We start from the raw sequence: 26,780 nt of genomic DNA on the forward strand, positions 1-26,780 counted from the left end.
CAACCTGCTCTCAGAAGTAGTTCATCTGCCTGGTGCATCTCTTCTTCCTTCCTCAATCCCCATCTTTTTGGGGTTCATATAAGGCTCTCTGACTTTGGAAGGCTCCTCTCCCATACCTCTTAACCAGGCCAGGAGTTCATTCCTATAGCTTAGATACCCCTACCCCTTTTCTGATGCCTCACCTAGGACTAGGAAAATAGCTAGATTTATGTGTGTGTGTGTGTGTGTGTGTGTTAACCCTGGAAGGATCCCAGGCAGAGATATGAAAGGATCAGTTCTCTTTAAACCACTTCAGCTACTTCCTGTGCCAGCAATTCTGTTGTCAACTGACCTATGCAGAAAAGTGGTGGGAACGGTCCTAACGTTTCAGCTCATGTCCTCTAACACTCAAATACCCCCTCTTCCAGGCATCACTCTGTATAGCTACATTTTTAAGCCTATATATCCTCTTGAGTAATCCATTCACACTTCCTAGTGTATCATCAGGGGGATTAGTGATATGTTCCTTTCAAAAATTTGCTGGATAACTTCCTATATTCACCATTCTGTTGTGTGTGTTCCAGTAAACCAAAAGATTTCAGCCCTGAAGAAGCAAGCAGAAATGATTCACAGCAGATCCTGTATGTTTTACTCTGTGTAGTAAGCTATTTGGGATAAGGATTTTTATCTTGTTCAATATGATGGTTTTATATAATGCCATGTTATATGAAAATTTTAATTGTGATAACACAGTTCAGTGTGTTGAGGGGGGCTAATGTAAGGAAAAATTGCCTTTGGGAAAGCTGCAAGGGGATGGGTTTCTGTTGATCATTGCCTGTGAAGATGTGTTACTTATATAATGCTGAACTTATGGGAAGAGCTAGACTTGCTGCATTATAGACGACTGAGGCTATTGCTAGTCATCATTACACTGTATCTGCCTCAGCAGCTCATGTGGGATTAAAAAGGTTGATAAACTCTGGAGACCTGTGTCAACATATAGTACATTAGACCTACCTAGTTGGTCATGTCTGTGTGCTGTTTAGGAAAAGGCATTATAATATTGGCCAACACTTTCATGAAAGGTGCCTGTCATGGCAGGAAAGAACCAGGAAAGGGATAAACAAATCTGGTGGAGAGGAGCAGCAAATGTTTTAAGCAAGTGAGACCACCTATAACAAGAGCAGAGGGAAGGAGCATACAGAAAATGATAGAGGCTTAAGGTTGTGTTTGTAAAACCCTTCATATATTTTTTATTTGCTTTGGGATAAAAGTCTTCCATTAGGGCTCAGAGGCCAATTTGAGTCTTTAGAGGCTCAATCCTTTAGGGGAAGTCACTCTGCAGCCTGTGAAGCATTTAAGTAGAAATTAAAGTAGGTCATCCTATTACTAAGGAGAAGCCCCCAAGCAAGACAATAAAACAAATCTTACTTGGTGGAAAAGGTCAAGGCTACAATGAACAAATCTCATTGGAGGCAAAAAGAATCTATTCCCAATATTCAACCATACAAAACTTATACTAGCCTACACAATTAAGAACCATTCTTGGTCTTCAGAGTTTGGCAGTAATCATCACACACTCATGAGTCAGGTATATAAATGTACTCAGAGTTGTTTTTCTGCCCAGGATTACTAAAAACACATTCAGAGCAGGATTTCTGGGAACAGTGCAATGAAGTATGGTTAACACATACCACCACCACACTGTCCTTGCAGCCATCAGCACTTCTTTCACTAAATGGTTGGATGCAAAAGGAGAAAGGAGAAGAGCAAAAGAAAAGGAAATAAAATTTAAAAAAACAAAAAGGAAGCTGAAATGAGAACATAAAAGTGACATAGAAACTGTCAATCATGAACCTAAACCCTGTGGTTTCCAAGGTGATTTCATCTGACATTGCACTTCCTCACTTTTTTCAGGGTACCATCATTCATGGGGAAGACTGATATTTATTTAGAATCTAAGGAACAGTTGTAATGAGAATTCANCTCCTTAGCTTCACTGAAGGAATTGAAGAGACGAGGCCTTAATTGTCATCTTCTCTATCATGGTCTCAAATTTTAGAATACCTCTGAATCTGACCAGGGACTCTCTGACATGCTGAGGACAGCAAGGGTGGAATTCAACAGTGGTCACTCCATAGTGCTAGGTCTTTAAGCCATGAGGTATGGCCTCTGAAGGGATATCCCCTTTGCTGAGCATTATATAGAACAGAAGCAAGTCCCTCCCTGGCAAAAGCTACAGAATGTGCCCTTTAGCAGTGATTGCAGCCGAGGCAACCTGCTCTCAGAAGTAGTTCATCTGCCTGGTGCATCTCTTCTTCCTTCCTCAATCCCCATCTTTTTGGGGTTCATATAAGGCTCTCTGACTTTGGAAGGCTCCTCTCCCATACCTCTTAACCAGGCCAGGAGTTCATTCCTATAGCTTAGATACCCCTACCCCTTTTCTGATGCCTCACCTAGGACTAGGAAAATAGCTAGATTTATGTGTGTGTGTGTGTGTGTGTGTGTTAACCCTGGAAGGATCCCAGGCAGAGATATGAAAGGATCAGTTCTCTTTAAACCACTTCAGCTACTTCCTGTGCCAGCAATTCTGTTGTCAACTGACCTATGCAGAAAAGTGGTGGGAACGGTCCTAACGTTTCAGCTCATGTCCTCTAACACTCAAATACCCCCTCTTCCAGGCATCACTCTGTATAGCTACATTTTTAAGCCTATATATCCTCTTGAGTAATCCATTCACACTTCCTAGTGTATCATCAGGGGGATTAGTGATATGTTCCTTTCACTCAGAGTTGTTTTTCTGCCCAGGATTACTAAAAACACATTCAGAGCAGGATTTCTGGGAACAGTGCAATGAAGTATGGTTAACACATACCACCACCACACTGTCCTTGCAGCCATCAGCACTTCTTTCACTAAATGGTTGGATGCAAAAGGAGAAAGGAGAAGAGCAAAAGAAAAGGAAATAAAATTTAAAAAAACAAAAAGGAAGCTGAAATGAGAACATAAAAGTGACATAGAAACTGTCAGTCATGAACCTAAACCCTGTGGTTTCCAAGGTGATTTCATCTGACATTGCACTTCCTCACTTTTTTCAGGGTACCGTCATTCATGGGGAAGACTGATATTTATTTAGAATCTAAGGAACAGTTGTAATGAGAATTCATTCCTAAATTTTTGGGACTTCGCCAAAAATATTGATTCTGCAAGTTTGAGCAAGAGAGTTTGTATGGAAGATACAGGCAGAAAATTTCTTAATTATGAGGTTGATCATCTTGTAGTAGTATTGTGATTTTAGACAGCTAAGATGAATACTACTCTAGTAATGAAAATAAGTATTAGTTTATGTGCCCAGCTCTGAAAAGAAACCAGGCAGAGGGCCAACCAAAAAATCAGGCATGGAACTTAATCGGCATTTCCCCCTTTATACCACTGTTGTTGGTAATTTGGATGCCTTTGATGTGGAAAAGTTGAGACAAACTAAATAGGTAACAGTTGTGGCCAAAGGCATAGGTATGCCGGGGACCAGCCCCAGCACAGAGATAATCTTATGAGTGGGAGGCGCCCCCGCCAACCAAAAAATCAGGCATGGAACTTAATCGGCATTTCCCCCTTTATACCACTGTTGTTGATAATTTGGATGCCTTTGATGTGGAAAAGTTGAGACAAACTAAATAGGTAACAGTTGTGGCCAAAGGCATAGGTATATATGGTTGAGGTCACTATAAATTCTGTGGACTAACTATAATTTTAATAAGTCTAACAGCCATTGAGAGGTGGACTGTCATTCATCAAACTAATTGAAAGGTGGACTATGTCCATTTTCAAGTTATTTTTGTTCTAACATATCTTTGGTTATTTAAGACAAAAGAGTAAGTAAATGGATCATTTTGCATATTAGAATTAGACAGATTATTGATTCAAGGTTTCAAGTGAGTGAATTATCAATATGGCCAACTACAGATTTCTTTTGGAATTACTGTGGATTGGCACATCAGTGTATTTGAATAGATCATGCATAACGTAGATCACTGGTACAGAAAATGCTTTGTAGGATGTATAATGTTATGACTGTCATACAACTTAAGTTAACCACATGATCCTAAGTTACTGAAGACACTTTATCTAGTGATTACTCAGGTGTGTTAGATGATAAGGGCTCTGTAGCAAAAGTAGATATAAGGTGTCCCATGGCAACCTATGCCAAATAGCCCAAGACGGTACGCACAACAGGTCTGACCTGCCCAGCATGTTAGCACTTGTGCTATTAGGAAAAAGCAGAATATCAAGGTCTGCTATTCTTTGGCATGTGTCTGAGATACCAGTTACCAGCCTCTGACTTCGCTAAAGAACCTAGAAAAGGAGAAAATCACATGTGATGATAGCACTCCAGGACAGGAAAAAAAGGGAGAGCTATGTCTGGGTGAAAAATTTTGACTCCTCTTTCTGCCCTGGGAAATTTACATGGTGGCATTATTAGCTCTAAGGAAAGATCCATCTCTGTTTCGTAATTATAAGAGCATATATGAGGGCCTTTTGACTATATTTTCTATAACCAAGTGTCCAGGCAACTCAAAATTTATAGAACAAATCTGTTTCTGAAAAAATTGACCACTTAGTGACAATTAATGTATTGATAGTTTGCTTTTTGACAGGCACAATCCATTACTCTAGTAAAACCTTTAACTTCAAGACAGTATGGAAGTGTACCTTTTCAAATTTTATTAAACAAATTTGAGCACCTATTTTCAGGGAAAAATAATAATCCCAATGATTATTTGACATATCAGTCAAATGGTATAAACATAAAATATTTGAGTCTGTCATTTTTGCTACTAGATATGGTGAGTAGAAAGGCATGGAGATGGTAAGCCCAGCAATTTTAGATACATTCTTTGTTTTAAGTCACCTTAACATGCCTGATTTTACATTCATTGTAGTCATTTTAGACTTTATCTTTGTATTTCAGTTACTTGTACTTAGCTTTTTTTATAGACAACTTCAATCCCATGATTCCTATTAAAACTTATTAAGATTTCGGTTAAAACATCTTTTGATCCTGGAAATTCAAATAATAAAGTGGCAGTTCCTCTTCAGTAATAGCATTGAATTCTCTTCTGGTCAGGATAGTCATTAAAGTAGAATTGGAAAGAGGAAGGAAACTCCAGTCTCATTTTTCATATTTAAAAAACAAAAAAGCAAAAGATTCACTTTAGTAAGTTAATGGAAAATACTAGAATTTAATTCTAATGTTGTCATCTCACAAAATTACAAAACCAAAAACCCCATACAACAGCCCAGTCCTTTCAGTCTGTTCCTGGATTGGAGCAGAGAAGAAGCCAGGATCAACATAGTCATGCACCACTGTTTTTAATTGTATAAATTTAGACTGTCATTTAACATACACCTAGCAAATTTGGTTCTAGTAAATTTTACCTGCTGAATTGCTCTTCTTTGAGGGATGCCATCTAGAGCTTCTCTGATGAAGATTTCTTGTGACATCAGTCGTTATGCTTTGAATATTTGCAAGTGTGTTAGGCAAACAGTAAAAATCCATAATCTCTTTCACTTCACATGTGTCAGGTGGGTAGGCCTGTAGGGAAAAAGCATTTCCTCGGAGTTCTGAATAGGGTGAGGGCTCTGTGAAAATGCAGTGTGTGCTGGTCCTTCTCACTTAGACTCAGAGGCTAACTATGACATGAAAGTAGAAGGTCGGCAAAGCAGCCGAGAGCCAGAGCGAGCAGCAAACCACGTTGTTTATCCTGAGATCATTCAGGACTGGGTTCCATTCCATCTGAATAACTGATTTTCCAATAAATGTGTACCTCTGCTTCATATGAAGCTAAATTTTGGGGCTAAAGCAGTGAAGCAACATAGCCTCCAAGCATTTGGATGCGCAGAAAACCAATATAAAGATTTCAATATTATAAAATGTAGGACTTAGAAGTGGTGCAATTACTTGCAAAAGATTTCAAAAACAAGTCTGAGCATTGTCGATTTCAGGAACTAAATGCTACTTTCTATTACAGGTCCATCATATTTATGGCTTTATGGTGGTGTAATAAAAATTAATTATTAATTATATGAATGATATATAAAATAAAGAGCAGAGGGCCTAGTTACAATGATTTCCTGAAATTAACATAGAAGGTTTTCATGGCCCAAGCATCCCCAACCAGAATTTCTAAACTACATTTGTAACAATCAATTTCTTTCAGTACAATTTTTCTTATGCTTTTTCCCTAGAGATACAAATAAAATGTTCCTAGAAATGAAAGTCACATGAATGCACCAGATTAATAACTGAGGTCTCTAAATGGTCTTTTAATATGCTAAATTCATTACAGGGTTCTTTAATCATTGTTACTACCCCCAACGCAAACTCCTTACCTAAAGGAATACATGTACAAAGCATTTATTATTTTCTCTTAAGAGCCTGTTTTTAGTTACCCACTACCCAGTAAAACAGGTTTATATCCTAATCAGCCATAACAGAAACATCAATATGAGTTTACCTATCAACATCAAGGATGTCCTTTCGGGTAAACAAGGATGTACTTTCAGATAAATAAAACTTCAAAATAAATTTCTGTAAAGTCTATCTTATTCTCACATTGACTTCTATATAAAATGGTGTATATACTACCAGAGAGGAGAAAAAACAAACCTGAAAATCTGAAACAAAAACTCTGGGACAGGAAATGGGGTCAGTGTTCTGGCTAGCGTGTGTGTGTGGTCAAGTCTTATGCCAGCTACCTGTTGGGAGGTAGGGTTCTCCTAAGAAGTATTTATGAACTCTGGTGTCCCCTATTCATTTCTGGGCACGAGGATCTTCTGCCAAAGTATGGGCATTTCTTCAAGGTCTGGTGCTCTTTTGACTGCACATTTACAAACTCCAGCAATTCATGCCTTTTCCAAATTAAAACCAGCAGAGTAGAAGTATGGAGCTGGGTGATAGCCGACAGGGGTCCCCTCTATGAATTCAGGGTATCCTAAACCAGAAACTGCCTTTGCTTTGGGGCTTTTTGTTTTATAAAATTAATTTTTGCCTGTTGTCCATTTGGCTGTATGTTCAAATCAAGAAATCTACATCCCTTAAGGCTGGATGTAAGGCTTGAACTAGTATCCCAGAGAAAAAAGGTCAGCACTTTGATACACAGCTCCCACAAAATAGAATTTTAATGAGCAGAAGCAAAAACCTGATCTCCTTGCTCAGAAAGCAGGTGTCTTTGTTCTTTTCATGTTTTAACATTTCACTAGCTCAACATCTCCCCTTTTATTCTGGTACCTCTCCTCTAAGAACTGAAGAGAAACTGTGCCTCTCTGAACTGTTTTCTCACCTAAGATGTTTGGATTTACATATTTTAGGAAACTCTTAGGAAAGGTGTTTCAAGGTATCGCAGTTTGTTATTCTGGAATTCTTTTTTAGTGGCAAAGTAGTCAAATTTGACTTAACTATTCCAGTTTGGTGTTGTGACTGGGGAACATGTGTTTTTGGTACATGACGATATGAACCTATGCTATTCTTCATGTTATTGACTGATGAGGGAGGCGAGGGAAGAGACAGAAGCTCCGAGATATCCTTAAGATTTAAATAAAATCCCAAACCTTTGAAGTATGCTTTTATCCACTTTGAGAAAATATACTTGACTTAGATTCCTATTTCTGAAAATAAGGATTTTGTTTCTGCACAGTGCTGGATTGTTAAAAGTCAGATTGCAAAGATAAAATTTGGGAATCTTTTTCTTCCCTATAAATAGATACATGTGGGCACTTTTGGGCACCATCCAGGTTCTCCTTGAAGTTGCTGGGAGTCCACATGTGTGTGCCTGAGCAGTATAGCATCACCTCCCGAGTGCAATCAGAGAGCAATATGGCATTTTAATGAGCTCTATCAAAGTATGATCGTATCCAAAGGCCAAAAAATTTAAGAAATATTTTACTTCTTTCTAACTCTTTTAAATGCTGCCAAAACAGGGTAGAAAATAGGTATAGGAACCCCTTCCTCATTCTCCAGCCTAGGCTTTTTTTTTTTTTTTTTTTCTGATCAGTAAGGGGATCGCAACCCCTGGCACGGTGTTGTCTGCACAACGCTCAGCCAGTGAGTGCACCAGCCATCCCTATATAGGATCCAAACCCGCGGCCTTGGCCTCGGCACTACTAGCGCCGCACTCCCCGAGTGAGCCACGGAGCTGGCCCAACCCAGGCTTCTTACATGGTTCAAGGGCAGACCCACTTAATCCTGATGCTACTCCATTGCTCAGGTAACAGAGGCAATTTTCTCACAGAGCCTCTCTTATTAACAGTGAAGCCATTTTAGCAGTTATAAATACTCGTCTCTAATGCCTGATAAGCATAGTGCTCAAATTCAGGCTCTGCTTTTGTCCTAAAAGAATTATGTCATAATAGTTGAAGAACTCTGGGTTCAGAGACGGTACTCTATCACAGATGGGTATTTCCTCTGCAGTCTGAGCCTGAATTAGAACAACATCACAGATGCATGGCACATTGGACAAGGAACACATGCATGCATTTAAATCATGTATAGCTTACTTTTTTACTGATGTAATTGTGAAATATGTTCTTTTTGCATTCATAATTAGGGGTGGAACAGATGGTAAAGACTTAGTTTAAAATAATCTGTCATTAAAATAACCTAGCCTACTGGTAATTCTTCTCTCTAACTAGAGTTAGGTCATAGGAAAAGAGTTTGGGATGATTTTTTTCCCCTTTAGCACTGGAATGTAGAAGAAAGAACCACTAATTTCAGAGTGGTTGTATACTCAGGAATTGTCCCTATAAGGGCACTATAGTAAGATTTCTCTCTGTGAAATTTGGCTGCGGTGTAATATGCATAAAAAGGAAAGGAGAGACAAAACTCCTTTGACAAATATAAATCCATTTAGCACAATGCATTAAACATTAGTGCACCTTCAATCATGAAGCTATAGTTAGTTTCATACCCTGCAAGGAAATAACCTCATCATTTGACAAATATCATTAGAGGCATTCAGCTTTTGGGGTTAAGAAACTGTGCCTTACACTTTATATGTTATACTGATGTCAAGGGATATAAACTGTAATTACAGGCATTATTATTCAGAGATGCAGTAGCTCCTGACTTCTCTTTCCAAGCTGCACTCCTTGCGTGTGTACCTCATAGACTTACTGGGATGTGACAAAGGAAATCTCCTATCAGCCCTGTCTGGATGGCAAAGAACTGTTTTCAGTAATAAGAAAACTGTCTTGATAAATCAGATACTTGCATGTCTTTAAAATATCTGTTTTACTGTTTCTTCTAAGATTTTGTTCTCCATCTGCTTTGAGGAAAGCAGATAGATTTCAGCATGGCTTTAAAATAAATCTTTTCGAGGAGGGACTAGCATTAACATTTGTGTAGATTCTTTTTCATCTTAATCCAACCTTAGTTAATAATCAGAAAACTCTACATCGTGGGTAAGGAGATGTAATTAACCCTTTGACCCCAGAATCTTAATTGGTGCCTGTTGAAAACAGTGGGCAGTTAAAAAAAAATTTTTTTTTTAAGTAGCCTGCAGTGATTGAACAGCACAGTATATAATAGCTTTCATGATTCAAAATTTTCAAAAATTCCATGGAACTTTCAGATTAATCACATTTGGTTCCCAAGACTCACTGATTGAATGTTTCTTTCCTCCTCCCACCTTTTTAAATTGAGACACCCAATTTGAACCAACATTGATGCTACTCTTCAAACTTTCCTAAGCAGCAAAATTCAGCTAACTGTAAACAGGGACGACTCTGAATCAGCAGGTAAAGCCTATGTGAAGAGTGACCTTGCCATGCACTTCAGGCCCGATTTCATATCCCGTTCTTTATTTGAAAGGTAATCCAGCCTGACTTATGGATGTTCATCTCAGACTATAGATGTAATTGACCAAAATGATAAGCATAAAAGTGAAAAATGTGGTTAATTAACCATTTTTTAAACTTGTGTAATAACTAACAACTAATCTGACTAGTTGTTTTTCCTCCTACCAAATTGGCTATTTTTAATTGAATTGACTGGATGTCTTTGTGTCATGTAGACATAGACTCATTTTAATCTCACCAGGAAATTGGAACATGTGTCAAAGCCTCTGTTTTTGCCAAACAAAGCCGGCCAGTTCTTAGATCGCCGCTGCTTAATAGCATCAGATGTTTAGCCTCCAGATATTCCTTTTCCCTGCTATGGTGCCCAAACTTTCTCTAATATTTTAGTAAGTATATGATATCTGATAATGAGAAGGTAAAGGATATGTGTAAATGATAAATAACACATTTATTCAGGAGTAGCTCTGGAGGACTATAAAAGAATTCAGGAGGTATCCCAGGCCCTATTAGAAATCTGTGGCATCTAAATTTACAAATAATATAATAGCTCCATAAACAGGACTCTTTGAGAAAATAATTTCCATCCCTGTTAGTAACTATGGCATGTGTGATATAAGGGAAAGGGATCATTGGGCTTGGAGGTAGAACTGGATTTAATGAGTCTGATTGAGCAGTCATTAGGTAGTGGCTAGACAAAGATAAATAAGACATCACACCACTGTTGAGAGATTCAGTCTAGTTGGGAGTTAATAAGCCAACCAGGACCACACAATGTCATAAATGCTTTAATACTGTTATGGGCGTACAGAAGATTTAATCCTGGCTCTGCCACTAGCTGGCTGTCTGATCTTGTCCAGCCATTAGTCCCTCTGTGCCTCAGTTTCCTCACCTGTGAAATGAGGATTTAGACTACAGGAGATTATCTCTATGCCAGCTCCATGAGCCCTTTCTTCTGTTCCCAACCAGCCTTCTAATTGTCACTGATCTCCATAGAAGTTCACCTGTGATCTCTCTCTGTGTTGTCACTCTAATGTGAGAGTGGCATATTAAGATATGAGAAGATGTTTTACACAGTTCTCTGTGATTGTCTACCAGGCCATGACTATTAGGTTGAATGGAAAATCTAACAAATCCCTTTTCTCCAAGAGGCAAGTCAAAAGGGAAAGGGTCCTAATCCTCATGAGTCATCCTCAGGGGACATCTTGTTTGAGGTAAAGCCATGCTGAAATGAGATCCTTCACAAACTTGTAGAATGGAAACTTCTCTCCCTTTGCTGGTTCAAAGTGAGTTTCCACTATACTACACTCTACACTTGAAAGGTTATATCTGACAAGGCTCCAGAGGGTTTGGCAGTTTTGTCAAAGGTAAGGAGCCCAGTTTATTAGACAGTATTTTGTTCCCCATAGAAGGTTCCAGGGGAAATAGTACCAAGCAAAGGTGACCAGGTGACCTCTTATGGAAGTGACTTAGGAACTCTCTTGCCATCCCATTTCCCCTTTGCCTCTTACCCCTAGTGATAGTATTCTATCATTTGAACAAATCATTTAAAAACAAGTGATGTTTAAGAAGTCATAGGCTACCTCAATATAGATATTTTAACTTCAGAAGGGCTGTAAGTATTTATCTTTTCATTAATTTACACATATCAATTAGATAATCTTTATTTGAGTGGAAGGCAGTATAGTTGAACCTGACTGTCAGGGTTCAAGTCCAAACTCCAAACTAGGCTTGTTGCTTTACTTTGCTAAGCCTAAATTTCCTTGTACATAAAATGTGAATAATAATATAATTACTTCATATGGTACTTGGGAAAATATTAAAAGACAATACCTGTGAACTGCTTAGCCATATCACTTAATAAACGTAAGTTGTTATTATTGAGCTATCTTAACTAAAAACCTTATCTATCATGTAATTCGCCCTTTTGTGGAACAATATAGTGTTACTTTTGACTGGTTTTCAGAACCCACTAAATCAGAGGAGGGGGTGGGTGCCACCCACAGTTTCTGACCAATGGAGGTGGGGGTGGGGCAGTGAAAACAAATCAGGAAACACGGAAATCAAAATTTCACTTATACATATAAATAGATATAAACATATATGTGCATATACATATATACCTATATACATAAATACATATAATTTGTATATACATACATATTTCCCCCCCCCCAAAATCAGTATTTTAGGAGACTGAAATTATTGCTGGGATTTCAGGGGGTACATATTTGTAGCTGAATTTTATACACTTCTACTTTTCTATATTTTAAATATTATGTCATTTATTTAGTGTTTCCACATACGTTGTGCCCATTGTGGGTTTCCTGGATTTGCACATTTATAGCCTCTGTTAATGCCACTATTCTTTAAAACTTATTTTCCTGTGCAAGCAGCATTTGTGTAATCTACCTTCTTAAAAATAAAGCAAAACAAAAGACGTGAGGATGATGAGGATATAAAATGCACTCGGATTGCAAGGATTTGAAACAAATTTATTCTCAATTGGAGTGTTATATTACATTTGGAGTCCGTGATGATTTACACCATTTATCAAACTGAAAATGCAACCCTCCATTTGGAGAGTAGGCTGAGGTTCCAGGAGTTACAGATGATATGTAGCATCCTGTTTTCTTTCTTTCTTCTGTTGTTTCCATTTCAAAAGTGATGATAGAAACTAAATCTGTCACTATAAAACTTTAATATCGTTTTACAAAACAGTATTACAATTTGTAAGATTTCAGCCCATAAACATTCAACCATAATGTATTGACTTTTTCTATTTGTTCTAATACAATAGGCACTGGGAGTAAGGAAGGCACAGTCCTTTATTAATTAGCAAGTTATTGATGTCCGTACTAGTTCAAGTGGTGACTTTGTCTTCATATAGGAACCCTTTTTCCTTTTGTTTCATTACAATTTCCATTCCTGTTCATCTATTTAATGGAGAATCTTGCTGATTTAATCACAGTAACCACTGAATCCAAAGAAATGAAGGCAGCATCTCATAAAATCAGCATGACTTTATTTTATACATGAATGTAACATATCTTGATCAAAATGACAAAAACATAAGGAAGTCCCTGAAATAAAGGAAAGCGTGTAGTCTTAATTCAGGGCTTCAATTTATTCATGTATAATGCAATATTAGATGATCTTAGGACTCTTGTTAAAAGTGAAGAAAACATGGTCTTAAATTCAATGTATTACTTTGCATCAGTCACCTTCTTAATTAAATCTCCATTATATATATTTATTAACCTACTTATATGTTTATTTTTTCCCACAGTCTCTGGATGGCTTTGTATTTGCACTAAATCAAGAAGGAAAATTTTTGTACATTTCCGAAACAGTCTCCATCTACCTAGGCCTCTCCCAAGTAAGTAAAACAATTTAGATTCTCGGTGGCAACTGTGAAGACTCCTTCAGCCTCATGCTTTTCCTTCTTCAAGGCATATTCTGTTTAGCATGAATTATCCAATTTTTTATTTAATGGCTCTACCCAAGTCTTCTCTCAAAGTCAGTGAGAAAGAAACCTGTGTGTCAGTGTGGAACGTTTGTAATAAACTTGGGCTTAAAAACTTTAGTCCCCCTCCCTGCCCCTAAGGATCATTATTAATTTATTGAGAACAAATGAAGTTCTTCCCTTCGTTGTTTTGAACTTTGAAACCTCTGTGCCCGGTAGGAGAGGGACACACTAATAGTGCTTCCCTTGTGTCCTATTACTGGATGTTTATGGAGTACCCTGCATTATCCTGGGAGCTGACACAATGGCAGGAGTCATTTGGAGTCAAGAAATACTGAAAGAGACCATTAAAATGTGTTGCAGAGAGGGTTCCAGCAAGGATATATTTTACTACCTTGGCAAGTGCTTCCTAATACCAAAAGATGATTTCACAAGATAGCCTTTCATTATTTTATTAATTACTCACACATGTTTGACAGGGGGGAAAAGAAAAGAAGGTGGAGGCTGATGGGTCCAGGGACAAAATCCCGGATGTCAGTTCTTGATATTCCCCTGGAACACAAAAAATTTAGTTCCATTGGATCCCAGGACATGGGCTGTATCTACTGAGTGCCAAAAGATCCTGAAGAAAAGTTTGCAATTCAGCTAATTATCCAGATGTTTTCTCCATAAAAATGCTGAACATCTGAATATCTGTGCCCATACAGGTGATTGGCTGAGTTTGACTCCTTTCATCTGGTGGTTTGGCATGAGGAAGCACAGCCTCAGTGGGAGGGATTTTGTGTGTGATGATATGCCATGTTGGATAATCTACCTCTCATTCAGTGGCCCCTTGGAGCAAAGATGGAGATAAGATTTGTCTATCTCCTCTTAAACAGGATCTCCCACTCATCACTTACGAACATCGGCCCAGCTCTAAGGAGACAGCCAGTGTGGTTGGCACATTTTGGCTGTTACTGAGTCTGCTGGGTAATAGCTAAATCAAGGAAGACATTGAGAAATAATAGAGATATTTGGCATTTGGAAAGGGTTGGAGGAGGAGGAGAAACACTGACAAATTTGACTATTTACTATTGAGAATCCAAATAAGGGTCTGATTTGCAGACACTTCCTTGAAGAACAAGCAAGCTATTGGCTTTAGTGTATAGAGTCATTCTATTTTATGTGGACTCTAGCAAACCAAATGATAGAAAGTGTTAACTCAATGTTAGTATTCTTGTATCTCATAGAAATCTCTGGTTTTGTAATAGCCTTTAATAGACTTTAAGCCTTGTCTCAATCTGTTTGGGACCTAGTATTGAAAATCTCCAATTTTGAAATCGATGCACCACTGTGTTAATACTGTATAGAATTGGAAATGCCACTGTTTGTTGTTCTGCAGTGCCCATATTCATCTGTTTTATGTAGAGTAACCAACAAAGTTTAATAAGCCAGTAAAGAAGAAGGATGAATAATTAGTTTAAGCAGGTAAATGCTAATTAGGGAACTCCTGAAAAGCATCCATTATATACTAGCTCAAAACACATTTTACAGCCCTGGTTAGTGGTGTAATCCAAATTCTGTCAAGGCAACTGCATTTTCTGTAATTGAGATGTGTATGTTTGCTTTGCATAACAGATGGCTCTGTATGCTTAGACTGATAGCTAGGAAAATAATAATTGCATTATTCTGGCCAAAAGAATATTAGCTCTTGGGTTTTGGCCATTTCAGTCAGTCCTCCTGCCAGCACAGCATATGCACATATATGGATTGGATTTTCAAGGAAATTGATGCATCTGGAATAGTGTGGCCATCTGAAATATCATCTGTTCAAGAAAAATTTGGCTTTAACCCTGTGCTGGTTTCTCCTTAAAAGCAGTCTATTTTGCTGTGTCTGTACTGCAGCATTAAGTCAATCTTTTTCTAAAATCTGCAACAAATAATTGGTGTTTCTGCAAAATAAAGCAGGTATGTAGACGTGGCACAGTATCTGGCAACTTCTGTGCAGTTAGTTGCTGCCTTTATATGTGATGGGTTTTAAAGTGTGTACCAATAGTCTACATTTTGACTTGCCCAGGAGGCAGACTCTGCCATGATGTGCTGCTGCCTTCTCCTGTGGTAGATGAGTTCTCAGTTGGCAGAAATGGTCAAACGTACAGGGAGAGGCTATGAGATATGAGACAGAGGTCTTCATTTAGCAGCATTACACAACTGAAATGATGAAGGGTGAATGAGTACAAAGTGATTTTTGCATATACCATCTTATATACTTAGAGTTCAAAACTAAAGTTTAAGAATAGTTCTGAGTTACCATCATAATAATGTAACAGAATAGTATATTTTTAAATGCCCAAAGCATGAAGGAAAAAAATCTGTGCAAAAACTTTGGAAAAGAGTTTCCAACCCAGTTAAGGTTCTAAGTTTTAACAGGGAAATTGAGGTCTCTGAGACATAGCCCTTCCCAACTTTCTTCAATGTCCTTTTTCAGTTGTGGGGACTGTGGTGTAGTCAAGGTTGATATACAAAGTAAATATATTTTAAGTTATTCTATTAAGCATTTGCTTTTTTACAAATACACACACATGTGTGCACACACACACATGCCCTTAATTAAATTCAAACCAAATGCTTTGCTTGTGTTTTACAACTTTGGCTAAGTGGTTATTCCATCAAATTCTAGACAGTGATATGAAGTTTATAAAGTTATGGTCCCTCTTTTTCTTTTTAAATAGTTTTGTCAAATAAAGACAGCATGTAACTTTATCATCAAAGACTTATCCAGTGAAATCATTGAGGAATACTGTGAACATGTCAGTTTGTTGGTCAGAGCATAGCTATGTCTGCATTTTTAACTTTTGTGAGATTCCTTCCTCAATTATATTTTCTTGCAACATATAAATAGATATGGTGGCTTTAAAATGGCTTATGCTCAGGAGAGTATTAGGATTCCTTTTTGGCTTATGAGAAAATTGAGTAGGGAAACTTCTACCGAGCTCTGTCGTATAGCAGGGGTATAGAGACAGCCAGAGTGAACTTAATCATTTATACTCCATTTAGTGTAACAGCTCATGGGGTCTAAGGCATGTGCCTGCCAGTCATTCTCTTTAAAGTATACCCATATTGTTGTGGTGATGGGAATGAAGTGAACGATGATGATACCTAAAGTTTCTCAGCAGCCCTTTTGACTTTGCCAGAAATAAATATGTATGTATATTAGATATGAGGGGTCTTCAAAAAATTCATGGAAAGACTCGTATCTTTTAATTTCATCTTTCCATGAATTTTTTGAAGACCACTCATATCTATAGTGTGTATATGTGTATATATATATATATACACACACACACTATAAATATATATGTATATTTAACTTAACATCCAAGAAGTGGTTTGAGGCTGTAGAAGTCTGTAGCGTTGACTTGCTTTCCTGGGTAAAAATGATTCCCACTTACTGACTATGAGGCCTTATCTAAAGGAAGATCGCCACATATAGATGCTAAGTTTGGTTTGCATAGAGATGAAATGACTTCTTAAACCTGGTTATGGCATTTAGAGTTGTTGTAGACAACTCTGTTCTGTAGGTATAGTGGAACAGGCAGGAATATAAATGATGAAAAAAAACAGAATGGATTCACTAACACTGAAAATGCAGCAACAATATCTAGCCAACTTTTATGAAATCTCTTCCAAAATATAAGGGGCTTAATCACCAGAGAATCCAAAAGAGACTTCATATGATAAATAAAAAGCATTTCTAGTTGACATAGGATTTAAAGTTTATAGAAATATTTATTTATTGGCCTATACCTTCCTCTTTCCACAAGGGATTTGAAATAGCTTACATAAACATATACAATAAAAATAATGTCAAAATAGATCAAGGGAGTAAGGAAAAAAAGAAACAAAAGCAGTTAATCTATTACCAGTAGGAGAATACAAAAAGAGGCTTATAAGAAGGGTAAAAATGGTCTAATAAAGCTTCAAAATTAGTTGTGTGCTACCTGGTAACCAAAGCAAAAAGAGACATACAGTTAACCATAAAAAATAAGGGAGCATTGCTTTTTATAGAAAGCAAAGTTTTTCTGGCACTGAAATCTGAAAATTAATCTCACTTTTAATTTTATAGAGACTAACATGTAGATTATGATGTATTGATTTGCTTCCATTGCAGTCCACATTCACAACAAGGCTATAATGATCCACATATCAAACACAAACACACATATTACAAATATCAGAAGCAGGCAGAAGCCTGTTCTCCTCCTCAGCTATGGGTATGCCAAAGACCATTTTGAGAGTAATGTTCTGTTCTGGTCTCCAGGCCTCACAATAGCATTGGCTAGTTTGGTGGTTTACATGGTTTCAAATCTGCTTTCCATCCATACTCAAATCCTGCATTTTCTTCTGAATCCTCATGAGAAATTCCACATTATAGTTGCCAGAGGGAGAGGACATGGTTCTTAGTTAATCAGAGGATAGAAATGGACTCACATCTTCTGAAAACATTTTTCCTTGAAAGTGAGGTGAGAGATGATGATTTTGATGCACACCTACACCAAAAAGGGAAAAAAAAAAAAGTTTCCATGTCAACACAGAATGCTGTTTACAATAAAATGGTATCTAGAGCGAAGTAGGAAATTAACACATTTTTATGGTTGAGATATCATTAGAAAATCCCCTACATGCCAGCTAAAGCCTCTCCTGAAATGTGTTCTAATCACCCCCCACTGCCTTCAGTGCCCAGCATGCAAATAATGAGTCATTTTCCTTCTTCGCACCAAGTGCCCACCCTCATATAAGACATTTCCTGGCTATTATAAGCCAACCAGAAGGTAGCTGCAGACAAGGTTACAAATTGGCTTGATTCAAGGAAGCCTGCTGAAAGGGGCAAGGTGGCTGCAGATATAATAAGAGCTAATAGAGGTGAAGGGGTAAATGGTTGTTTTAAATTTGGTCCTTCTTTAAAAGCCATACAGGTATATTTACTGTAAGCTCCTTTCCCCATCCTGTTGTTCATCTCCATATTTTAGATTTCTCTGCATTTGTTGTATAGAATGGCAAATAAAATTACAGCTACGGCACACAAGTACAAGGTCAAATAAATGACAGAGCTCAGTCTATTTGTGAAGCCATTCTGAAAGGGAACCATGGTGCCAAATGTGGTTTATTTGAATAATAAAGAAGAATTAGATTCCCCTGATAACTTGGCTGAGGGCCAATAAATCACTGGAGGTTAAAGATGCTTTGCAACTGCCATGTATTTCTTTTGCTTTTCCAAAGTGCAAGCCTCAACTCTTCCATTCTATGTTTTCAATGCAAATCAAGTTGGGGTTAGTATGTGGTTAATACTCTCACCTCTGTTCTTGTAAAAGATATATATATTTCTTTAGCGGGCTGGGAAAAAATTAGCTTTCCTTGCAAATTATTATTCTTCTTTGGCATGATGATTTTTTTTGGAATATAAAGACAAAAGTATTATTTTAACACAGAAGAAGGCTTACAATGATGGGCCAAGTGTTAACATTTTTGCAATTGGTGTCCTAAATTTATGCAATGCTAGGATAATTGGGGTTCCTTTAACAAATGAATGCAAATTTTTGTTTAGTATCCCCCCTTTATAAAGTCTTACAAGTAGGCCATATACTAATTTGTAAAAAAGAAGAAAAATGTATAATTTTCTGTAGCTTGTGTCACCCCCCACCCCCACCCACCACTACCACCAGCAAGTCTGCATTTTTCTTCTGTGCTAATCATAAAAAGTTCATCACTTCTGGATGTAACAAAGAAAAATGCCCTTTTGAATGTGGAAGCTCTGAGGGTTTGGAGACTATTGAGAAAATATAAGTATCAAAATAATTCAGAAACAGTACAAGGCACAGTGGCACATTATCAATTTACAACATTTAAATTGATAAATGCTTGGTGGTGAAGGCCTACAAGGGCACTTTGAAAAGCAAATAGCGACCTGGTGAAGAAATTGATTTTTCCCCCCCGAAAATGACTGCATGATGCATCATTTGACTGCATGCTGTCCGAGTGCTTGACAGAGATAATCTCAGCAATCCCACGGGTGACCTTATCGTTCTCACCAGGGCAACTTTGTCTACGTTCTGACTTTGTGCATGTCAAGGTTCCTCCTGGCAGGATCCTTGGGGGAAAAAGTTCCTCTGTTCGATCCAGATATTGAACTGCTCCCTCTTCCCCCTTTTTCTTCCACCCCACCCTCACAAATAGGCAAACACGCCTCTTTATTTCATCCATAATTATGAATGAGCCAGCCAGAAGAATACAGCTCTGTGCTCTGTATCTTTGTTGAAGCCCTTGTTACCTTTTAGTTTGTATAATTCTTAGGTGATAACCTATATTGGCAGGAACCTTTTTATCAGAAAGAGTAGAAAAATTTCCTAATATTCTCCTATAGCGCATTGCTGTGTACGCAGAATGGAAAAATCTAACCAGTTTCTTTCTTCTCTTACTTGCAGGTTTTTTCCCCTCCCCTATAATCTTTACACAGAAACCTTCTGAAACTGTCTTAATTCACATGTTAGTTTCTAATTATATTGTTCTCTTACCTTCCGGGTATTCTAAGTATTTCTCTTACAACTTTAAAATTATGCAACAATGACTTACAGCTAAGTAGCACATCACCTCGTGCTATTTGGCTTTGAATCCCAGTGGCAGCCTCTTTGCAGAGATTTGATGTAATCCATGAGACTTCTTCAGGACCACTGGTGTTTGAAAAGTATTTTTCTTCCACGGAGGAATAATCGACCATTTTTTTTATGCTTAAAATTTTTCTGTTAGGGTGTGTGTGTGTGTTGATTGGTAATCTTCCTGCCATACAGCTTCTTGTTGATAATTACAATTCTTGATTAGCCACTTCTTAAAGCAGCAAGTACCCTGCCTGGTTAGGCACCCTGGAGCTACAGTTCCCATTGCCTATGACACCCTCAGTTCACCATATTCAACCCCTTTTACCTCCTTCTTTCATCCACAACATTAATTCTGAGTGAACAAGACGTGCTTCCTTGCTTTTGACAAGATTTGCTGCAGTCTCATGCGACAAAAACCCAACACTCATTCCAGATTCAGAAAGTAGGATTTATAACAGCATTTTAATTTAATGTTGGATGTCGAACATATAAAGAGATCACAGTAGTACTAGAGCTGAAAATTGATGCCTTTTTTATTAGTGTCCTCTCAGAAGTGGGTGAGACGCTGTTTGTGCAATGGAGCACAGAGCAGCACAGTCAGATGAATGAGGATATGCTATCTGCAAGGAATCATATTTCAAGCCACTGTCGGCCTCTATTGATGTGCTCAGAGTTGAAAGGTTATGCTAGTAAATGCCATCTGAATTTCCAGCATTAGAAATCGGTAGAATAATCTGCTGGCTGTCACTTCATGCTCAGCCTAAATGCACTACATGGGGATGTTTTACTTATTTTTAACTCCAAATTAATTTATTACTGATGCATTTCTTTCTCTCTTCCATGCTTTCATCAGTCCCCAAATGGGACTGATTTTTAACAGGCATTCAGAGTACACCAATATCTGTGAATGAAAATGAAAGAAAAGTGCATCATCATTCATGAGAATCATGTTATTCTTATTTATTCCTTTGAACATATTTTACCAAGCAGTGAGGCTAAAACACAGGAAGTCTGTGCAAAAGGGGCTTTTCTTGTTAGACTGAATCTAATTTTCTTGTTAGACTGAGTCCAATTCAAGATAGACTCTCCATTTTCAAATGGAAACCTTCTACATTGTTTCTTAATTTCTGGAGATAAAGTGAGCAAGAGAAAAAAAGGTGGAGTGTTCTTCATTTTATGGATCAGGAAATCTAAAAGTCAGGAAAAAAATACTTTTTAAGAAGCTAGCTTGTGTTATTTGTGTAGATAAAACGGTATTTTCAGATTCATCTCTGAAGTAAAGCACTGAGCAAAAGTAAGATTAAGAAAATTTAGTCATCATTCTGAGTCTGTAATTTATTCATTTTTAAATAATGAAATGGTGTTTTTCTGAATTAACCCATGTATTATTCATGCAGGGATTGGCAATATAATGTCCCTGGTTTTCTAGAAAGATTTCTTTGCCGGACAAGCAGTATTTTCTATATGGTATTAATTTAATGGCTTATTGTATTATGCAAAGTTAGAAAGTAAAGATAATTTCTGTCCATAATGTGGTGCTTATATAGACAATATATGCAAAATAATTCCCTACACCTAAGCCAACTATCCTTTCTCAGTTAGCCTGGACCCTATTAGAATGATGAGTGAATAGAAACTGCTCACACAAAGAATAAGAAATAACTTGACCTTTTGGGAAAGAGGTCATAAAATCGTTAAATTCATGTGAAATCCAAATTTCATTTCTACACACACACATTCAATCTATATTGAGTTTTAGCTTTTACATAAGACGACATGGTTTTCATGACAGGAGTAACATGACAATGATTTCAGTGATAATTTCAGTTGGAGTATAATAAGGAAATAGACTTTAGGTTTTTGCATAAGTTCTAGACCTAAGCTGATAACCTGAAAATTGATGCCAGTTTTAGACAACAAATGCCCTATGGCTTTTTATCTTTCTTATCCCTACTCCTTCCTTTGGATGACAGTCTAAAGATCTAATCTCTTTTTCTTAAAATTGCCATTTTTAAGGATACTGATAGCAGTTGTTTCAATGATTTAAAGTATCTTTTGATGTATATTTGTGTAAATACATGTCTATTCACATGCCTATATGTGTATATAAATGTATACAATTGGTTTCTTTCTGATTTGGCTTTCATGCCTAGTGCATTTTTGTCTACTGATATAAATAATTTCCAAAATGATTCACTAAACAGAAAACCAGGTTTTCCTTTGGTTCTCCTCCTCCTGTCAGCCTCCTACAGCTGCAAATTTACCACATTCAATAATAAGACAAAAACTTTCTCTGATTCTATTGATTTTTAATGCTGGCAAATTAAATCTATTACTTTCAATAACTATGCAAACTTTCTGAGAGCAAGAGAATGTGTGCAGAAAGTTTTCCCTGGGAAAGAAAAAAGTGGTCTGAGATGGGAAGTTTTCAGGGAAATTGAAGGCCTTTGGCAGAAGTAACACAGAATATCTGTGGGCCAGGTGTGGCATTTGGTAAATCTCAGAAGTATGTCAGCAATACAGCATTTGGATGTCAGATAAAGAATCATAAATGCTGATTAGTTTTCATTTAGGTTTTGGAGAAGCGAGCTTTATATTAAGAAACCCCCTCCCTTTTGGCTTTCTCTCTCTAATGGAAGCATTGTTTTAGAACCACAAGCAATCTCTTTTAGCATTGCTTTGCCAGGGAAACAATAGAAAATTGGCTCTCAATTGAGAAAGAGCTAAGGTTTTAAGGATTATCATTCTGGTCTTGACTTTCAGGTGTTTGTTCCTACAGTACTTTATTAGGTGCTTATATGGTTAACCAAAGTCCTAATTGTTAGACTTGATATTTATTAGGTGCTTAAAAAGCATTTGCACAAAATGTGCTTGGCTATATATAGAGGAGACACAGAGAAATGTTTTGAAAATAGGAATGGTAGTGAGAGCTCAGATCTGGTTCTTTCCCATGACATGCATAGGCCTGTTTTGTTTTAAGAAGTGTTAAGGCTAGCAAAACATGACTAAATAAAAAATTATTTGTATCTTTTACAAAGTATTCCTTTAAGTAGTGAGTTTCTTTCTTGCCTCTAAATGTCTGTGCAATCATTAGCTAATTGACGAAATCAAAAGGTGGCGAGGGAAAAGGACAGAAGCACAAAAATTAAAGTGTTCAGAGGCATTCCATTATAAGATCAATCAGAAATAACAATGGAAAATGAGATTCTGTTGGCAGACACTTTTTAAAAAGCAAGCAGGCCTCACCTCTCCTAGTAAGCCTGGGGATCTCCTTAGCCTTGGTAGTCAAGTGTAATGGGAATATTATTTGCAACTTGGTCGTGTGGAAGAGGGAAACACGATCACACTATTCACTCTAGTTGTCCAGGATCACTTCAAAGTGCTGTGCAGCCTAGGTTTTGCATGCTTGTGATGTCCTGTCTACACATCTGTGTGAATTAGAAAAGTCTGCACATCCCTGAGATCTGAAGATGCAAATTCGAGGAAAATAAGAAGTGAGACTAGGAAACAATTCCCTGAAATAATAATAATAATAATTGTTTCCAGTTCATTAGTTAAAATTGATGTTGCAGGGTTTGCAAAGACCGAGAAAGGACCATGCCATTTCACTACATTTCAAAACCTTTTCACTTGAGCAGACAAGTAAATCATGTAATTACTGGGACTCATTCAGCTCTTTAGTAAAAACACGGCTTGCAACCTTGGGTGTAGCATACACTGAAATTAGAAGACTTGAACTGAAGGTATTTCTAAAATGTCACAACTGCTCCGTGACACTAGATGATATGTTTATCCATTCATTATCACCAAGAACACCTGGGGCGGTGCTCAGGAAATCAGATAGTGCCTTTTAAAATAATTATAAAAGAAGCATAGATTAGCAAGCTGAGGGGAAAACAGACAATCCTGAATCATGATGTTACTAATTTTGAACTGTTTAGGGGCATCAGCTTGCAAGTCACAACAGTGTAATAACTGACTGCAACTGTCAGCAGTACTGAGGAGCAAGAGTGCCAAGTATGACTGTTTCTAAAAAGCAAATGTTTCCTGGAGATGAAATCCATGCATTCATTTTCTGTTTATAAAATTAAGATACTCTGATGGTGGTGTTTCCCATTGTCAGTTTCTGGCTGCATCCTTTTGTCTCTAGACATTCAGTCTTCGGAAAGCAGGAGAAAGAGCTCTGGGCTGGGATACAGGAGACCCGGTTCTGGTCTCACCTCTGGGACTAATCAAGCAAGTGACCTTGCAGCAGCTTGAATCTTAATTTTTGTTAAGTGTGAAATGAAGGGGGTGATTTCTTAGGCTCCTTCTTCTTTAAAAATGTGTGCTCTCTGCAATACATCCAACACTGGACAGTTTTTCAGAAGCACTGGGGCAGGGGTGGGGGAGGGGAGCCTGGAAGAAGTAGGCTATTTTATTTTTAACCTTCAAAGGAATTTAGTTGAGCAGATGCTACCCTGAACTAGTCAGAGTAAAAAGAAATGATATGGCTTTTAAAGGGCACATCTAGCATATCTACTAGGGTAAAGTAATTCTGGCAATGCTTCAAAGGATATAACTTTTGATGGTAAAGTAGGTAGGCTATGGAATGAAATCACATATGGCAGGCTGTCAAAGTCTCCTACACTCTCAGTACATTTATATAAGTGCAAATGGAGACTGCTTAGATGGAGTCCCTAGCAATTTCCTGCTAAGACTTCTTTCAGATTATCTGATATTATTTGACTAAATTATCTCTGTAGAACTGAAGACAACTTTTATGATCAAATATTTTGAAATTAGTTTTCCTTGTTGGCAGATTATCTGAAATATGAATTGCTCTTGTTTGAGCACTCGAAATTGAAAGGCTTTTGGTAATAGCAATTATATAAAAACAAGGGTACTGAAGTGCTATATATCATGCTGAAAGGGATATGTTTATAGGTCAGTGGTGTCAATAACTGTAGTTCTTGCAGATGCCTCATCGTTACCCTTTTATTCTGGGCTAATGCAAAGGACAGACTGACTTTCTTTTTAATGAGGAGTATTTCATTTTCAAGAATAAATACTGATTTCTTTGACTCTAGACATTTAAACGTAGTCAATTCATATTTATTACATTTCCTAAACATTTCAGAGGTAGTGTGAGGATATAAAAAGTGGGATATACATTGAAAATGTATAAAATTCTAAGTAATTCTGAGGTACTATTATCTGATGATTGACTTGTACATTCCTGATTACTTCTCTAAGTAGTGTTTCTATCACTCTGGAGACCTTATCTGTTCATATTTAGACCCTCACAATTAGCAATAACTATAACATTTATTAAGCCCTTACTATGTACTAGGCACTATTCTAAGCACTTTACTTCAATTAAAGCTTATAATTCTAACTATTGTTAGGTATAATTGCAATCCCCATTTTAAAGATAAGAAAACTGAGGCAGGGAGGTTAAATAGTTCACTCAAGGTCATACAACCAGGAAGCCGAACTAACGTTTAAACCCATCCCACTTGACTCTAAAGCACTCACTGTTAACCATTATGGCTAGCTGCCTCTGGAAAGTTTTAGGAATTTGCATGTAGAAATATTCAAGTTTTAAGACTTAAGAGAAAATGAGACTTGGAACAATTAAGCATCATGCTCAGAACCATAAAACAGTTATTCTCACAATGCCAATGAATGTAAATGAACTTCTGAAAATATTGGTAAAATTACATGCATATATCCAAAAATTCTGATATTCGTTATTACTAGAAATACTCCAAGATTGAAAAGGAGGACTTAGTAATCAATAAGAAGGGCCTAAACCAAGGGTACCCATGATATTCTCCACACATTTTATATGTACTCGTGCAGGCCTGAATTCAGCCAGTATTTACCGAGTGACCTACAGGTGCCAAAAACCATGCTAGAAGCTGAGGCTATTGGCAACTAAGACATAGTTCCTACTCTCAAGAACCTAGTGTCTTCAAGATGCCCTAGACATGGCAACCAAGCTACAATGACCAACTCAAATATTTTAATGGATACTGAATGTCACATGTTAAGATAGAGAGATGCAGTACAAATCACAGAAACAGAGAATGTGGATGACCGTGCCTGGAGAAGTTTGCAGAGGATTTACTGAAGGGGTTACATTTTAGGTCAGGCCTTGATAGGCATTTTCCATGAGGAAAAGAGGATGGTGGTATTCCAGGGAAAGGGAGGCACATATGCAAATTTATTTTTTATGGTAAGAGATGAGTCTGGAAAGTTAGGAATGAGCCAAATTGGAAAGGGCATCAGAGTGAGCTAAGGAAATTGGACTTTCTTCTTTAGACACTTGGGAGCCATAAAATATTTTAAAGAAAAAAGTTCAGTATTAGATTTGTTTTTCAGAAAAAAATAACGATTCTGGCCCCTCCACACCCCCCCAAAAATAGGCTAGCGGGTATCCTCCATTTAAAAGAAGTGAGGGCCAGCCCGGTGGTGCACTGGAGAGTGCGCCGCTTGCGGTGCTCCCGCCAAGGGTTCGGATCCCATGTGGAGACTGGTTCCCGCTCACTGGCTGAGCGTGGTGCAGGCGCAACACTGAGGGTTGCGATCCCATTGCCGGTCAGTAAAAAAAGACAAAAAGGAAAAAAAATAATAATAATAAATAAATAAATAAATAAATGAAGGGTTGCGATCCCATTGCCGGTCAGTAAAAAAAGACAAAAAGGAAAAAAAATAATAATAAATAAATAAATAAATAAATAAATGAATAAATAAATAAATAAAAGAAGTGATAAGTAGTCCAGGGAAGAGATGAAAAGGGAAAATAGTAGGGCACACCATGGAAATGAAGAGAAGGGGATGGACTCGAGAGGCCTTTTTCTGGTAAGACC

The 26,780-nt window shown here is 37.4% G+C and overlaps 1 protein-coding gene across 1 annotated transcript in view; it reads left to right on the plus strand.

Moving 5' to 3' along the window:
- Positions 1–26,780, plus strand: part of LOC103588245 (neuronal PAS domain-containing protein 3-like) — a gene marked incomplete at its 3' end in the record, with an annotated part of 508,069 nt that overhangs the window by 377,377 nt on the left and 103,912 nt on the right. The window contains exon 6 of the mRNA XM_008569870.1: positions 13,118–13,207. Coding sequence (XP_008568092.1) covers positions 13,118–13,207 — 90 coding nt within the window. The remainder of the gene's footprint in view (positions 1–13,117; positions 13,208–26,780) is intronic.

This window comes from Galeopterus variegatus, unplaced genomic scaffold, assembly GCF_000696425.1.
Source record: "Galeopterus variegatus unplaced genomic scaffold, G_variegatus-3.0.2 Scaffold539, whole genome shotgun sequence".
Lineage (NCBI taxonomy): Eukaryota > Metazoa > Chordata > Mammalia > Dermoptera > Cynocephalidae > Galeopterus > Galeopterus variegatus.